Genomic DNA, 18,386 nt, shown 5'->3' with positions numbered 1-18,386 from the left:
AGGCCAACATTGAACTCTAGTAACTCTTGCTCTGCGGAGGCTACTAGGCTCACTCTGAAATATGAGCTACGATCTTTGTTCTAATTTAATCCCTTTGCAGTATATTAAATTATGTTTCACAGATTATGTTTTTATAGCTGTATGTACTGAATTTTTCTCTAAAATGTTGTGTAAAAGAGTGCTAGAGATGGATTCATGCACAGAATCCCCTGGTCCTGGCGCGTGAGAACCACGGCACTGGGAATGTGGTTGCTTCATGCTGTCTATTTTACTACTACCAACTGAGACTTGTGTGTGTGTGAGTGTGTGTGAGAGTGTGTGTGTGTGTGTGTGTCTGTGTGTGTGTGTGTGTGTGTGTGTGTCTGTGTGTTCAAAATAGGACCCAATTATCTCACAGCAGCCAAAGTCTGAAACTCAAAGTAATGTGCTGAGCACAAGAAGATCACACTCCAGGGTAGACTGGGCAGTGTGGGGAAGGTTTAACTCTACATATTACTAAATAAACAGTGAAATAGATGACCTGGGAATGTGACTGAATGTCAGATGGCATGTGCAGTGGGAACAAACTTCACTAAGTGAGAACTTCAATGAAGATCTTTGAAAATATTTTTGAGGGGAATGTTGGTGATTTTGTGGGTGAGTGTGTGTGTGTGTGTGTGTGTGTGTGTGTGTGTGTGTGTGTGTGTATTTGGTTGTTGATAGAGAAGGGGTTTCTCTGTTGCCTTGGCTGTCCTGGAATAACTTTAAAACCCATAGTGGCCAGTGTTCTTATCCATGAGTCTACTCTACAATCATTGTTTTGTTTTTTAACAGAAAGAATTTTGGAGCCAGTGCCATGGGTCAGAGGTTAGGAGCATTGACTCTTCTTACAGAAGTCTGGAGTTCAATGCCAATCAACCACATGATGGCTGATACCCATCTATAATGGGGTCTGGTGCTCTATTCTGGTATTTAGACACATGTGCAAGTACATTGTAAGTAATAATAAAGGGAATCCTCTGTGTTGTGTTGGCTTATCTGGACTCCTGTTATAGATCAGGCTGTCCTGAACTCACAGAGGTCTCCATTTTCTGCATCCCAGATTGCTGGGATCACAGACCTTCAGCACCACACCAGACTGACAGTTAAAATATTATTTTATTTGTATCCCTAACCTGACATACAACATATTGATTAGACTAACCTAGAATCCTCCTTTATCTTGCTCCAAAAACCTAGAATTTCAGGTTCTTGCTATGCTGTGTGGCATCTATGCAGTGTTGTATGAAGCACCTGCACTTGCCATTCATTGTCGGTGGGAAAAGACAATCTCAAGGATCCTCTTTAGAGGCAGGAACATGTTGAGTTGCCACAAGCATTTGTTATCTAGTGTGATTCCTTCACCTTTGGAAGCATAGACAATTCTACTCCAGACCTCTTTGCAGGTAATACCATGTGTAAATGTGTAAACAAAAACTTAAGAATATTGATGAAGAGTTTTCTCACTTCTTTTTTCCTTGATCACATCAACATGGGGGATTCTCTTCCTTGTAGCTTCTGGACACTTGGATTCTCATCTAAGACACACTTTTTGCAGGTGCTCTCATTTCATAACTGGGTTTTCAGATGCTTTTGAGAAAGTTGCATGTCTCTCTGACATTTTCATTTCACCCATGGTCTAAGTGTGTAGCCAGGTGGCTATGAATTTGTGGAGCTTTTACAGCATTCTTCAAATTAATAAAATGTAACCCAGTGCCCCTTCACTGGGCTCCAAGGGCACAAAGGATGGTGCATGCTGTCAGGTGTCTCACATATTCTCCTTGGTCCTTCCCAGGATGGTTCGACTGAAAGGACAAAGCATGATAAGTGTATGATTGTCATGTCATGTCACAGTGTGCATTCTTGAGGGCCTGGAAATTTGTTCAGTATCTTTTCCTGTAACAAGAAGAGTCTGGTAAAACTGTATGTTTCTGATAACCCTTCTGACCAGGCATGAGATCCAGAGGAGCAGGGCTGGGTACCTGGTAGGAACATGGGCATTTTTGTGCCTATGTACTGGCTTACAAGAGAACCAATATGATGAGAGTTATGAATGTTTGGCTTTGGGATCACCAGACTGGATGATTGGACAGTCTGATGTATAGATGGAGTCTAACACTCTAGTTCCTGTGATATTGACAAAGAAGAATTTCCAGATCTTAGCCTGAAACTGTGTCTCCTAAATGCTTCAACAGGTCCCTCTGTCAGAATATCTATCCATTAGGATGAGCATGTACAACCCTCCCACACTCGTGAGGTTGGCCATGCAGTGCCTCCTGAGGAATGATGCCTTTTCCATCTCTGCTCTCAAGTACCTGCCCATTGAACTCTTCCCTCCACTGTTCAAGCTGGCCTTCCATGGCAGACACACAAAGATATTGAAGACAATGGTGGCAGCCTGGCCTTTTCCCTGCCTTCCTGTGGGGGTACTGATGAAGACCCCTGAAGTGGAGACCTTGCAAGCTGTGCTGGATGGCATAGACATTCTGTTGATGCAGAAGACTCATCCCAGGTAAGCAAGGCCCAAGGAGGCTAGAAGGGAAATCACTGGGCTAGTGGTAAGAAACAGGTGAGGTCAGGAGGGAAAGGTGTCAAACTGTACAGAGGATGGTGATGTCCTTGGCTTGGAGGTCTGTGGAACTATTACTCTAGTTGAGAGCTGTTATAAATGACAGTCAGCAATAGAGGACACCTTAGACCAGATGTAGCCCTAGTAGGAGAAGCTTTTCCCTGACTCTCCTACAGACACTAGATGTGGAAATGACAAGTCCAGACACATTCCATGTGTAAAAGACAAGTCCACAGACACTGAATGGAGGCATGCAGGACATGCCTCCAGATGTAGCTCAGGCAAAGAGTGCTTTCCTGGCCTGTATGGGGTTCTACATTGGAACTGACATTAGAAAAGTGGGGTACAAGCTGCCTCCATGTTGGTCCTGGTTTACATTGTGCAACTCTTTCTTATCCCCTCACAGAAGGTGCAAGCTTCAAGTGCTTGACTTACGGAATGTGCACCAGGATTTCTGGGATGTGTGGGCTGGAGAAGAGGATGGATCCTGCTCAGCAGAGACTGTGAGGGAGAAGCAAGTAGCAAATCGCATTCATAGATATGCCCGGAGGCAACGTTTGAAGGTGGTTACTGACCTCAGCCTCTACTTGCAGCTGAAAGAACACCAAATGTACTTGTTGCAGTGGGCCCAGCAGAGAAAGGGCTCTGTACATCTACACTGTCTGAAAATGAAGATATGTGCTTTTCCTGTGGAAATCATCAGGGATGTCTTGGACATTTTCAAGCCACACTACATTGAGGAATTGGAACTATATACAAACCAGGTCCTGTCCTTCATGGGTCACTTTGCACCTTTCCTTGGCCAGATGATTAATCTCCGTAAATTCCATTTAAGTCACATCTACTTGAACTCACACTGGGTTGTAAATACATTGGCAGACAGAGAGAAGAATTATGCCTCCACGTTCTTTGCTCAGTTCTCCAAATTGAACTGTCTCCAGCATCTCTCCATGAGTGGGATCTACCTTTCCACTGACGATGTAAAACAGTTTTGCAGGTAAGGAATGATGGTGAGCCCTTTCTGCTACATCAGCAAAATTTTGCCTCTACCTTTAGCATTAGTGTGCACCTCTGGGGTGGCAGCCACAGTGGATTCTACAGCTTGTGAGTCATGAAAGTATCTCAGTGTGCATTGTTTCCTTCTGAACTGAGGGCATTTGTTCAGTTCCCATTCATTAAGCAGAGTTTGAGCTGGAGTAGGAAATGCAGAGAACTGCATGGCAAGTATAGCAACTACAACGATGGATCAGATGCAGTGAGTGTCCTTTGGATATTCCACTTTGGGATCTTGTCTAAGATTATAGAAGGGAATAGGCTAGGGACCTAAGCTGGAGAAGGCCCACAGCTGTGGTACCTAGTCGAGTTCTCTACACAAATGTCTGTGATCAGAAACCAGTTTGTTCCTCTGCTGATGCCTCTCAGCCTCTAATTTCCTTTTAGAGAAGAATGATTTGAATAGAGGGTAGGACTTAATAGTTGGGAACTGATGACTTTGGGGTGCAGTTTCATCTGATTTAAGGTGGAGAACTGAAATCAGGGACATTGGTTGTCCTAGATAGCAAAGATAAGGATGAAATGTGTTGAACATATGCCACGAGGTTGTCAGAACCTTTCTGTGATAATCCTTTCTGGGTATGGTCCCCTGGCATGATGTGGAATGCTCTAGTCCTCTGTCTGACCGAGTGAGGATAGGTGGTTGCAGATCTATGTTCTGAGACCGTCCCACCTGATAGTGCTATGCCTCAGGGATAGTGATATGAGCACACACCTTCAGTCTGTACCTCGGTGATGACAGTCAGTGTAAATGTAGATAGACTTGGCATATGTGGTTCCCCCTTCAGTGTCAACCTTAGTAATATCCTCTAACAACATGAGTCAGAATTAATTTTTGATCTTTCCCTAGATACCTGAAGACTCCATTGGAATCCTTGACTATTACTCGCTGCCATCTCTCAGAGTCAGTCTTGAAACACTTGTCAGTGAGTCAGAGCCTCCGTCAACTGAAACAGCTGAATCTCAGTGAAAGAGTGTTAACCAGGTTACATCCCACAGGTCTCCAACTTCTCCTAAAGAGTGTAGCAGATACTTTGAAGACCCTGGAGTTACAGCACAGCAACCTGAATGACTCTCACCTCAGAGTCCTCCTGCCTGCCCTGAGCCAGTGCTCCCAGCTCACCAGGGTCAATTTCTATGACAATAACTTCTCCATGGCTGCACTGAAGGACCTTCTTTACTGCATGGCCAATCTAAACAAGCTGACTGTAGAGCTCTACCCTGCCCCTCTAGAGTGCTATGATCAGCTGCATTATATCCTTGTGAACAAAATTTCCCAATTGTGTCCTGAGCTTCTGGAAATAATTGTGGTCAAAAGGCAGCCGAAGACAATCACATTTGCTACAGTCATATGCCTTGAATGTTGCCAGCGCTGTGTCTATGACTTGAAGACCAAACTATGTCAGTGTTGGCAGTAAACACTAGAATCTTGCTTCTGAATGCTCAAATGTCAAAGTCAAGTGGGAAAACATTCATCAAAGAGTTGCAGATCATGTGGCTTAAGACACAGTTTGGTGCATTGGAATCAAAATGCTGTTTGACACACTCAGTACACGGAAGCTGTCATGATATGGAGAGTAGTGGAACAATGGGGACAGGTGTCCTGTGGATTCAGAAAGATAATTCTGCACTTCTAAATGCACCTCTAATAGGACAGGTTCACCAGTGGCTTCACTGTGCTGTAAATACATGGTCAGTCTATGAACCTGAATGCTCTCCTCTGTTGTGCTACTCAGTCATTGACCTCAGTTTTATGTTTACAGTCAGGACATCTTGTGACCTCTTGATGTATGATCAGGGAAATTATGATCTAAGACCTGTTGGTATCAAAATGCACTGAAGTAATTTATGGCATTGTCTTCTCCTCATTACATCCCACTGCTTGGGCATTTTGTGGGACATGTGAAAAGAATTGTCAAACTGAACTGAACAGTGCAGACCTGCTGCCCTGTGAAGACTTGTTAGAGAATGGCAGGGTTTTTACATTTCATATAGAAGGTGCTGTGCATATTTTTAAGAAGGCTCTAGCAGAAATTCTTTCCTAGAGAATTGACTGACCTGAGACCTGGTTGTTAATTGTTCATTTGTGAGCTGTCTTTGTCACTGTATCATGCAGCAATAAAACAATTTTAATTACTCTCTCTTTTCATAGACCTCCCTATAAATTTCCAATGTTCTCACATCATTTTGATTCCTGTTAACTCTGTACAACCTACAAATTGCAAAGGGCTCTTGAAAATCACCCTGTGGACAGAACTATTTCTAGGTAGTGATGCAGTATGGGCACAGAGGCTCACAAAGATGGGCTACCCTAAGACTTAATGTGACCATAGAGCATCAACCGTGTATTTGTGGCCCCCCGAACCCAATTTATTCACAGAGGTAGAATGCATACCATATCCATTCTCTGACAGTCTGACCCTTTTCTAGATTAATTCATCTGCAGACAGGTAGAAATACTAAAATCAGTTTCTTCATGCCTTGAGAATTCCTGGAAACCCTAATCTCCATGTTCTCAGGTGTTCTTCAAGACAATGGAGTGAGTGCAGCACTGATATTCCCTGTCAGGGGATTCATGGCCTGTATCGTCTGTTTCCATGATGGGTCCATCTTCAAGTCATGATTCTGTTTCCTCATCCCTGTAACCTGCATCAGTAGCTCCCAGCTCTGCTCTGCACTTTGTACACACACTGTCCAGATGGTACCCAGCACATAGGGCCAATGCATCCTCTCTTTCCAGCCTATCGAGTACCTGGGCCACTGGTTTGTTTTCTACCTCAAAATACGGCACCTTCGGGGATGACAAGAAGGCTCAACAGTTTAGACATATAAATTAAAATAAATACATCTAAAATTGGGGTGGGGTACTTAAAAATACTGTTTCGCACTGAACAGCAGTTGGTGTGCTTTCTTCTGGGGAAAGCCTCTTCTCTTCCCAGGTTTTCACAGTCACCCATGGTTCTTTGTCCAGATCTGCTGGCATTTTCTGTTCTGTTTGGCATGTTCACTGGTGTCATCCTTGTTCAGCTTCTGTTAGTCCAATCATATTTGTCAGACTTCATGGGTATAGCTTCTCAGATTACTAGGAGATGCAATAGCACCACAAACTCATTGATCCTCAAGATCTTACAATCAACTTTCCACAGCTCTCTTCAGCAATGTTTCCTGAGCCTTTTGTGTGGGAATGTTTTATAGATTTACCCATTGGCACTGAGGCCCACCGTATTACATATTTACAGGTTGTTTTTTTCCAAAGTGGTTTTTGCCTGTTGCAAGGAGAAGTTTCCTTGATGTGGGGTAAAGGCTACAGGTAATCTGCATGTATAAGGGCAAATATTTATAGATTGTTGTTAGGAATCCTGCAGGTTGTTAAAGGATTAAGCACATTTGTGATCGTAGGTTATCCTGGATTGTCATCTCTGAAAATATGTCTTAGTTAGGGTTTTGTTGATATTGACAGGTACCAGGACCACAGCAACAGTTATAAAGGAAAACTGTTAATTGGCGCTGGCTTATAGTTCAGAGTTCTAGTCCATTATCCTCATGGCATGAAGTTTGGTGACATACAGGCAGACATGATTTTGGAGAATGGGCTGAGAGTTCTACATGTGGCTCTACAAGCTGCAGGAAGAGACAGTGAGTCACTAACCCTCAGTTAAATATTTCCTTCAATATGGCCACATCTTGAACAATGCCATTGCCTATGAGTCTATGGAGGCCATTTTTAATTCTGACCACCACTGGGGTTCAGGACTAGCCCCATACTGACCACCCAAACACCACACTGATAGAAGTTTATTGAATGCAGAACAAAGCCTGACTGTCCATGGACTCAGCCTGTGCTGGGCAGCCAAACTGTAACACTGACATTTTTTGTTTTTGTTTTTGTTTTTGTTTTTTGAGACTAGGTTTCTCTCTGTAAGAGTCCTTGCTGCCCTGGATTCACTCTGTAGACCAGACTGGCCTCAAATTCATAGAGACCTGCATATCTCTACCTCCTGAGCACTGGGATTATAGGCATGTGCCAACACATCCATTTTCAAAGTGAGTTTTTAAAGGGAAAAATCTGCAACCTAGCAGAAAAAATATCATTTCTACTCCAGGTACATCATATTACTCTAAGCAAGAAGACTTCATTTTTGTTTCAAGAACCTTGTATCTAGGTAGCTAGACAAAATCATTTAAACTAATATTTGTGATAGGGGAGGTCTTGGCAGGGGGTGGGAGGACAGGTCCAGCTTTCTGGGAAAAAGGATCATAACAGGGTGTTGTGGTTTAATTTTAAGAGAATATATATTTATCTTTAACTCAAGCAAAACATACATTTATGATCTTTTCTCTCATTCTAAGCAACAAGTACTGAAGTATAAGAAATTGCCATCCGTCTATAGGGCAGGTAGGTCCTGTGAATTTCATCCAGTGATCAAAATGGACAATTAAAGACAAAATGGCTCCTGTTATGCTAAAAGTGAAAGTAGGTGTTAACAGAAGAGCAACAGTTATCCTAAGAACTAAAGTAGGCCTCAGCTGAGGGGCTAGAGTTATGCAAAAACCTTCAAACATGTCATACTACTACAATGTAAGTATCATTATACAGTCGGGACAGATTATATTTAGGAATATGTACACATGAACATATATGCATGCAATAACAATTAGTTTTTTTAAAGGCCATGACAGCAGGAACCAAAATGGTGGTGCCAAACACATACCGTGTATGATCAGCATTACAGCAGTGACTGCACAGCTACCTAGGGACCAAATTGAGAAGTACAAAACACCATTGCCAGTAATTTCTAGGTGAGAGGGTTCCAAATGGTGTGGAGAACATGATGGTCTGACATTGTGCCACCCAACTAATCCACAGAAAAGTCCCTGCAATGACCAAAGTCAAGCCACTCACTTTCATGCACACACCACCTCACCCTGGTTTTTAGATGGAACTGGAGACTACAAATGCCAGTGTCTGGATTTTATAGCCCAGAGAACACTTCACAGTCTGGAACACAAGTGTATCAGATCTCAGGTCACTTTGCTAATCAACATAAAGTTACTGGGTCCACACAGGCACAAGTATTGCCTCAAAGGTCTAGCTAGTCACACACCTAGTGGGTAGGTAACACAGCATCTTAGCTCTGTGTCAGATGCTGTCAGCTATAACACATGAGTGTCTGGGTCTTTTAGACCAGAGGAGTCTCCACACACTGGAACAAAAGTGGATCTGACTTGAGATCACGTGGCCAAATCAAGGAAAGGTCCCATGTTCGCACAGGCATGGCTCAAGCTCCAAAGTCTAGCCTCAGTCCTGTTGGGGTACACAGCATCTGCAGTCTGTGTCTTGGAAGGAACTGTGAGCTATAAAACACCAGTGTCAAAGTCCACAAAATAGAAAAAAAGAGCCTCTTCAGGAAATGGTGCTGGTCTAACTGCATGTCTATTTATCCAAGAAACACTTTAAGAAATGCTCAGCATCCCTAGTTGTCATGGCAATGCAAATCAAAATGACTCTGAGATTCTATCTTACACCTTTTAGAATGGCAAAATAATAAATTCAAGTGACACCACCTGCTGGTGAGGATATAGGGAAGAGGGAACACTCCTCCAATGCTGATGGGTATGCAAACTTGTATTACCACTTTGGAAATCAATCTGGCATTTTCTCAGAAAATTGAGAATAGTGCTGACTCAAGATTCAGCCATACCACTACTCAGAATACTCCCAAAAGATGTTCTACCATACAACAAGGATTCTGCTAAACTGTGTTCATAGCATCCTTATTTGCAATAGCCAGAATCTAGAAACAATCTAGATTTCCTTCAACCAAAGATTAGATAAAGAAATGGTGCATTTACACAATGGAATACTGTTCAGCTATTAAAAACAGGGGAATCTTGAAATCTGCAGGCAAATGGATGGAATTAGAAAAGATAATCCTGAGTAAGGTGACCTAGACCCAGAAAGACATGCATAGTATACACTCACTTATAAGTGGGCATTACAGGGCGGGACAAAATGGCAGTGCAATGTATGGACACTATGTAGAAGGCAGAGTAGCAAAGGCTGGGAAACAGACTGAAGGAAACAAAGCAGGAAATCCAAGATGCCCCTTCATTCCAACTGGACAACTCCCAGTTTGAAAGGCACAAGTTTTGAACCTTATACTCTTCCGAATATGGGAAAAAACTTGGACACCCTGGGGAATAGGGGATCCACTGCCGTGTCACAGAACAGGAAAACAGCTGAGCAAATGGACCACAGACTTGGGGAATTCACAGACGAAAGAAGTGGGGAGAATGAAAAGAAGCCCCACCCCCACTCTACTCCTGCTTCCACTGCCAACATAGCAGGTCTTCCCTGGGGTTGGGAACCACAAGCTCCAAGCACACAGAACTTTTTTGAGTACTGGAGCAGGGTAGACTCATGAGGAACAAAGGATCAACACAGTGGGAGCAACACAGCATTGTGACATACAAGCCACTGTTCTACTTTGTGGCTGATTCTCCTGAGGTTAACAAATATCCTGAGGAACCCTATGAAATCACAGATCCTAGGTGGCAGAGCTTGGACTATTATAATCAAGGAAGACAGTGTCTGCAAATCCAGTATATGAAGCAGCTGTCTTTGAAATGTACTCACCCCTGTGACTGCCAGCTTAGAAATGCCAAGCTCTTAACAGATGCCTAAAGGAAAGGGTAAGAAGACAAATAACAAAAATGAAGAGAGCATGGCTCCAACAGAAAGCCCAGACATCAATAAATACCCCAATGCAGCTGAATCTCAGGAAAATAACCTTAAACTATTCTTAAACAGTTATTTGGGAATTATAAAGAGGAAATGAATAGATCCTTCCAAGAATTTCAGGAAAATACAAACAAATGAATAGAGGCCATCCAGGAAGAACAAGAAATCACAATCAAACTGGCAAAGGAGATGAGGTAAATAGTTTAAGACAGGAAAATGGAAAAAGACACCTTTCTAGAATCTCAAATTCAGAAAACCCTCAAAATGGAACAATTAAAGAAGGAAGCAGGAATCAAATGGACAATTATAACTAACAGAAACTAATATATGGAGGAGAGAATCTCAGAGGCTGAAGATACAATAGAAGAAATTGAAATATCTCCCAAAGAATATATTAAAACAGAAAAATTAATGACACAAAGCACCCAAGCAATCAAGGAAAGCATGAGAAGGCATATCCTTGGTATTGGAAGGGTAGATGAAAAGGAGGATGCGAAGTCCCACGGACAAGAAAATGTTCTCAAGAAAATCATAGACAAAAATTTCCCTAACCTAAAGAAAGAGATACCCTTGAATATATGAGAGGCTTAGAGAACACTAAATGGACTAGACCAGAAAATAGTTTGATCCTGCCACATCATAACCAAAACACTAAATCTATAGAACAAAGAAAAGATATTAAAAGCATCGATGGAAAAGAACCACATAACATATGAAGGCAGACCCATCAGAATTACACCTGACTTTTCAACAGAGACCATGAAAGCCAGAAGTGCCTCTGCTGAGGCCATCCAAATACTAAGAAATCACAGATGCCAACCCAGACTACTATATCCAGCAAAATTTTCAATCACCATAGATGGAGAAAACAATACATCCCATGGCAAAACCAAATTTAAACAATATCTAAACACCAACCCAGCTCTACAGAAGATAGTAGAAGGAAAACTTCATTACTATGTGGTCAACCACACCCAAGATAATCTCCCACCACCGAAACCGAAACAGACACTGCCACACAATCACCACTACTTCTACAAAAAAAGGATCCAATAACTATTGGTCACTAATATCTCTCATCATCAATAGCCTCAACTCCCCAGTAAAAAGACAGAGGCTAGCAAAATGGATGCAAAAACGAGATCCATCGGCCGCATTTAAGAAACATATCTCAACAACAAAGAGAGACATTACCTGAAAAGAAAGGTCTGGAAAAAGATTTTCCAAGCAAATGGACTCAAGTAGCAAGTACCTGTTGTTGCTACTGCTGCCGCTGCTGCTGCTACTGCTGTTGCTGCAGCTACTGCTGCTGCTGCTGTTGCTGCTGCTGCTGCTGCCGCTGCTGCTACTGCCGCCGCCGCTGCTGCTACTGCTGCTGCTACTGCTGCCGCTGCTGTTGCTGCTACGGCTGCCACTGCTGCTGCTACTGCTGCTGCTACTGCTGCCGCTGCTGTTGCTGCTATGGCTGCAGCTGTTGCTGCTACTGCTGCTGCTGCTATTGCTGTTGCTGCTGCTGCTTCTGCCGCTGCCGCTGCTGCTGTTGCTGCTACTGCTGCCGATGCTGCTGCTGCTGCTGTTGCTGCTACGGCTGCTGCTGTTGCTGCTATGGCTGCCGCTGTTGCTAAGGCTGCCGCCACTGCTGCTGCTGCTGCTGCTGCTGCTGCTGCTGCTACGGCTGCTGCTGCTGATGCTGCTTTTGCTGCTGCTGTTGCTACTGCTGTTGCTGCTACAGTAGCACCATGGTTATATTGGCTGTACCATGCACAAAAGATAGCCTTATACAACCCTTCTCCCTCCTTTCTGTCTCTGACATTCTTTCTGTACCCTCTTCCATGATGTTCCAGGAGATTAATATAAAGATTTATCTATACTTGTCCTACTATGAGGACAAGTATAAATTTAGGTATAGAACTATGAAGTGTGTCATAGGGAAACTATCCAAGGAAGAGAAACTTGGAGGGATAATGTATCCATCACTGAGGAAAGTGAAAATAAGTAGGGGATTTCCCTGGTTGCTTAATCCATTCTCCAGGCTGCAGAAGCAAAGCAGTAGAACCCAGGGGAGACTGCTGAAGACAGATGCACAAGGGCACGCACAGCAGGAAGTAGGCTACCTAAATGCATCCTCTTTAATTCCTTTTATCTAGCAGAATCTATTGAGTTCTTATTGTATGTGAGACACGTGAGACTCTAGACTCTGCCTCTTGAAGGGTACAACAACATCACCCGAATGAGAGAGGCTGTTAATCAGATAGGGAATTAATTACTACTGTGGCAACTGTGAGAGCAATACAGGTATACTGGATGAAGATAAACAAGGGAGAACAGTCTTTGGGGTCAGAAAAATGTGAAGCAGAAAACGACATTACAGCCATATCCTAATGAATGGTGGAAGCCATGTAACCCACTAAAACATTATTTTGACTACTTTATTTCTCTATCCTCAGATATTTCTAAGATCATGTGCTTTACCCTCTTTTAGTTGAAAATTTAGTTGCTTTCAAATGACAATGCATACATTTAAATAGTTCTTGTCAATGGCTTACAGAAACGCATGAATGGGATAATGTATCCACAGCATTGTACCCTCTTCTACCTCTTACCAGGTTCTACAGTAGACCCTACAGGGGTAGCTTAGGACAATAAACTAGCCATAACAACCAACCTCAAAGCCAACATCCTGCTAAAGCTATTTGGCTCTCCTGCAGCCTATCTGTAAGGATAGAAGCCAGGTGTTCCTTGTGACAAGAGTTATATACTTCAGGACACTGTAGCTTTAAATAAAATGTCAACTTGCAGAGAGGAAAGAGAGGAGATAATAAGAGAAAGAACAAGAGGGAGAGCCAAGAGGGACAAGAAGAAAGAAAGAATACAATAGCACAGTCCAGCAGGTCAAACCAGTCTGCCCCTCTGTTTCCCCCAAAGCCCTGATTAGTCATCAGTGTCAGAAATATCTGGGTATCCAAATTCCAATGGGCTGTGCAACTGGTGGAATACATTAACGGTTTCAAGCTTAATTCAGTATCCCATACATGGTAGGAACATAACAAACATTTGTTAAATAATAAAGGTTTTGAGCAGTACATAGGAAACCTGGGGCTGGGGTTCTTGCGGCAGTGGAAGTACCTAACTGGCATTATCTGGAAAGCTTCAGAAAGCTAGGCAAGAACTGGTTTGGAAATAGCAAGCACATCACGGCTGCATGCTGTAACTTAATTTTCCAGGATGAGATATGTTTGAACTCAGGTTTATTTAATAAGCACTCTATCATAATACATCTTCTGAAGGCTGGCTTCCTGTTCCTGTGTTTTTCTCCCTCTTCCTGTACTGATGTGTTAGTAAACCCCATTTGCCCTCCTTCCTGTCCAGTGACTCAGCTACTGTAGAAACACCATTCAGAAGCTTAAAAAAGGGGGGTGGCTGTCATCTCCCCCCCCCAAGGCTTGTGGACATCCTTTGTGTCCAAATATTATTATTACTTTAAAATGCTAAACAGTCTATGCAGTCATATGAGGGAGACAGTGCTGATGTCTTCTTTGTAATTAAAAGCAGGTTAAGGGGGAAGGGGGTCTGAAGGGTTAGTGATCTAAAAGCCTCAGGTAGGCTGGGAAACTCCAGACCAGAAAGATGCTAACAGATTCTGCAGGATGTTAGGCCCAGGAAGCTTGTGGTAAGATGAACAACATACCAACCTCTTCAGTATGTACCACTGCAAGGTTGCAAGGGTAACAGACCTGCAGATGGACATGTTTAACCCAGAGTGCCCTGTCTGCCCTATAAAGCCTCAACCCCACTGCCTCACCATGGAGTCTCCACTCCTGCTGAGAGATTGCTGCCCTCCTTTTGTTGTGATTAAAGGGACTGGACAGTTCTGCTTCTGTGAGGTCAGCGTTCTCTTATTTCCACATCACTTTGATGAATCCTGAAGAAAAAGTCATTATTTTCTCTTTTGAAACAAGGGATGGATGTCATCTTTGTATTATGTTCTGTATTAACATTCTGCCCAAAGTAGTCTCCATTAAGATACCAAACAATATGACACTGAAAAAATACATACCCTTTTTTTATAAATTGCATCTTTTGGTGTTACTTTCTTCTTTTTAATCGAACAACAGAAAACATGAAACTACTTCTAAATCCCATTGTCTGTGATGCCTGCTCTAGGTCCAGACTGGAGACTACTGAGACAGTTATCCATTGGCAGCACCTTCCCACTGACTAAATGTCTCGGCACATTGTGCAATTGAGAGTCCGGGTGCCTCAAGTCACAAGTTCCCGTGCATCTGGCCAAACCACTTGCTCCATGTAACTCTTACCTATGATTTGCATGGCTTTAAGGATCCAGGAGTGAGACAGATTCCTGGCATGCGCATGGAGAGGAAAAAGGCTCTAGGTAGACTGGTGTACAACAACACTTAAGATGGCTGGCTTCCTGGTTCGGCTTCTCTCAGAAAAGCCTCAGTGGGCTTCCTCCCAACTCCATGGAGATGGCTGTTGAGGGGTGGGATTTTTCATATTTCCCAAGGAAAAGTGCCTGTGTGGGGAACCAATGAGCTTCCCTGTCACTGAGTTATCCAATCTCCTGCGGTACCCCAATGGAATGAGCCAATTCCAAAGGGAGAAAGGGAACATGTCCTCTCTCTAAACAGAAAGAAAGAAAGAAAGAAAGAAAGAAAGAAAGAAAGAAAGTAAGTAAGAAAGAAAGGGAAGGGAAGGGAAGGGAAGGGAAGGGAAGGGAAGGGAAGGGAAGGGAAGGGAAGGACACTTTTTGATCAGTCTATGACACCCTCCCATCTAGGGGGACCTGTCTCATAGAGTCAGTCTCTGGCTCTTGTTCTATCTCTCCCTTTCAACAAAATCTGGTGTAGTGCTGAGACCTTGCTTTTACTGGTGTGTGTGTGAGTGTGTGTGTGGGGGGGTTGTACTTTGTTTGTATTTATTTTTTCCTTTAAATGGAAAAGAAACGGAACTGCAACCTTAAAAGGGAGGTCGTTAGGGCCACTGGACTCCACACTTGTGAGTGGATTCATGCCTATTTCAGGGACTTTGCTGATTTCAGTTTCACAAAACCAGATTTTTTTAAAGAGAGACTCTGGCTCCTCTCTGGCCTCTTTTTCACGTTTTTTCAAGTAGTACTTTCCACACATGCTCGACCACTGGGACAGATCCAGAGTTGTAAGCTAAGTGAACTCCTTTTCTATAGCAAGTACCCAACATCCAGTATTTTGTTATAGCAATAGAAAATTAATACATTCTTTTATAAAATGAGGATAGTAATAACGACTTGTTTGATTGGTTAAGTAATTTGAGAAGTTAAGAAAGTGAGATCTTCTGTTATTAACTAGATGAATGATTCATGCGAAGCAAGCAGAGGCAAGAACTGGATACTTTCAAGTATACTATAAATAATAGCTATTAGTTTACTTATAAAGATAAAAGTAATTTAGAAAAAATTATTTTACACTCTGTGGACTTTATTTTTAGAATAATGACTTTTTCTGTCATTTGATTAGTCTCATTACAAATAATTATAGGCAGCTGCTATGCCTGACAATTCTCCCTCCACCCATTGAGATTAGTGTAATAGCCAACTCAACCTTTCTCTGTCGATGTATAGTAATGGATAAAAAGAGCAAAACATTGAGAGTCAACATTCAGTCAAAAGCTAGTGGCTTAACATGATATTCTAAGTTGCCTAGAATTGTAGAAACTTTGCCAGTCACTGCCTCTATGGGTTTCAAGCCCTATCCTTGGATTCATTTTGTTATTGTTGTGTTGTTGACTTTTGAGAGACTCCTAAATCGATTTTCCTCCTGTTTCAATCTCAGGATGAGTTCTTTGACTTCACAATGGGTTTGCTAGTGATCCTTGGAGTGCTCTGCCATTTTCTTCTTGGACCATCTACTTCAAAAACACAAAGTTTGTTTGGATCTCACATTCTTCCATATAAATTTCCCCTTCTTTCATCTATACTCAAAAAACTCTTCTCTATTCTTCACTTTCTCCTCTTCATTTGGGTGACAATTTCAACTGTCTCTTTCAGAACAGTGATTTGAGTGAATCAGGGAGAGCCGACTCATGGTGACTCCCATTAGCTTTTCCATGATGTGGTGGTGCTATTTAGAGAGACAGGATCATTCCGACCTCTTCCATTTCCTGTGTCATCTTATTCGACTGGTTTCTCAGGATGCCCAGATTCTCAGCCAAATTCATATTGTGCTAATTTATTCTATCACCATTTAAAATTTTTCTTTTCCTTGTTTTCTTCTTTCCCACATAGATACATATATCCACATATATAAATAAATATATTTATTCATTATTTTAGATGCTTTTTACAGTTTACATATGATGACATATAAATCACATGATGTTATGTATATCTAGTACTGCTACTCTGGATATTTGTTTCATTTTTTCGGGTCTTCGGTGGGTTACTTCCATAAGATTCTCTTGTTATTTCATCTGAACCATAGTTTGAGAAGGGTGGGTGTTTGGTGGTCTTTCAGCTTGGCTTCATACCTACATGAACCAAATCTATGAGATCCCCAGTTATGTTCTCCTAAAATTTTATTTGTTATCTCTGGTCATTTCCTTGGCTTTGAGGAGATATTCCCTGTTCAGTGGGAAGACCTCCTACCTTGAGCTTTGGTACTTGAGCTCCATCAGATTCAGTCAGTGCTGGTTATCAACTTTGTCCATGTTGCTTTTCTCTTCTCCAAGATTCTTCTGTTATGCCGAGATGGAAGTGGACCTTCTAGGGCCTCTTCTAGGTGAGTGCAGAATGAAAATGATCAGAATTTGCCTCATTCCCTTTTCTTTTCATTAAACTGACTTTGTGTAGTTGCAGCCTAGTTAGGCAAAAAAAAAAAAAAAGGCACATCTTTTCTTTCTTCCTGGTGATATTTTTTTCAGTGTAATATTTTTATTGATTCTTTGGGAATTTCCCATCATGCACTCTAATCATGCTCATTTCCCAGTCCTTCTGTGTCTGCCTCCACCTTTGTGACATCCCCTTATGAAAAATAATTAATTAAATTTAAATTTAAAAGAAAAGATAAAAGTCCAATTTGTGTCAACTTCAGTGGGTGCTTTTTATGGACCTGCCAGCAGGATAAATAATGACACAGAAACTTTTACACCATTTAAAGCTTAGACATTGTTCTGGGGCAGTCTCCAGCTTTAAGCTGAACTCAGCTATTCTAGACTAAGATCCATTACGTGGCTAGCTCCTTACCTCTCTGCTCCTGTTTACATCCGTGTCTGTTTCCAAATCTCATGTAGTTGCTTTATTTTCCCTGCATCTTCCTCTCCTCCAGAAGTTTTGCCATCTACTTCCTGTCCCAGATATTGGCCATCAAATCTTTATTATAACCAATCAGGAGTAAGAGACAGCACCAGAACATCTTTTAGATTGCCTTTAGGCACAGAGGGATGTCTGACATTCAAGTATCTGAGCAGGTGTGGAAGGATACATATTTACAAATATAAGCCAGGTGATGGGACATACCAACTACAATACCAAAATACTGCTAGCACTCATCTCTCAACAGTCAACAACTGACAATACAGAGACACGCCTTTATACAATGCAAAGGAAAGTTACCCCAACACTCACTCACTGGAGCATTGTCAAATTCCCAGTGGCTTGCTCCTTAAATAGAACTGAATCCTTCTCCTCCTCCACCCATCACAGAAATCATTAATTGGGGAGCACTGCTTTTACCATCAACATCACACCTTTTAATAGTTCTCTTTGATGGCTTCCCTTTTAGGCTGCTACTGATTTTAGGGGCATAGAGTTTGGGATGATGGCTGGGGTGGAAGTCGGGGTTATCACAGTAGCTTTCCATGTCCCTCTTTCTCAGTCATTCATCTTTAGTCATCAATATCACTGCAAAAGTAGCTTCCTTGCTCTTTGCAGTCAGTAGGAGCATGGATTATAGGCTTCCACACGGTTTGTGGTGACACCACAGACCACAAACATGACAACTGGAAGTGGTA

The 18,386-nt window shown here is 42.3% G+C and overlaps 2 protein-coding genes across 2 annotated transcripts; both read left to right on the top strand.

Moving 5' to 3' along the window:
- Positions 1-2,153: 2,153 nt before the first annotated feature.
- Positions 2,154-3,588, top strand: LOC311599677 (melanoma antigen preferentially expressed in tumors-like; the record flags this gene model as incomplete). Its single annotated transcript, XM_084785689.1, has 2 exons — positions 2,154-2,530; positions 2,994-3,588. The coding sequence occupies exons 1-2, from the start codon at positions 2,202-2,204 to the stop codon at positions 3,586-3,588; spliced, it is 924 nt and encodes a 307-aa protein (XP_084641815.1). The 5' UTR covers positions 2,154-2,201.
- A 240-nt stretch (positions 3,589-3,828) lies between these two features.
- On the top strand, positions 3,829-5,058 carry LOC311599676 (oogenesin-2-like; the record flags this gene model as incomplete). Its single annotated transcript, XM_084785688.1, has 2 exons — positions 3,829-3,842; positions 4,491-5,058. 2 exons carry the CDS (start codon positions 3,829-3,831, stop codon positions 5,056-5,058), a joined length of 582 nt encoding a protein of 193 aa, XP_084641814.1.
- Positions 5,059-18,386: the final 13,328 nt, after the last annotated feature.

This window comes from Acomys minous, assembly GCF_964271855.1.
Source record: "Acomys minous genome assembly, chromosome: 6".
NCBI lineage: Eukaryota > Metazoa > Chordata > Mammalia > Rodentia > Muridae > Acomys > Acomys minous.
Note: the sequence above shows the minus strand (reverse complement) of the source record. Positions and strands in the feature narration are given on the sequence as shown.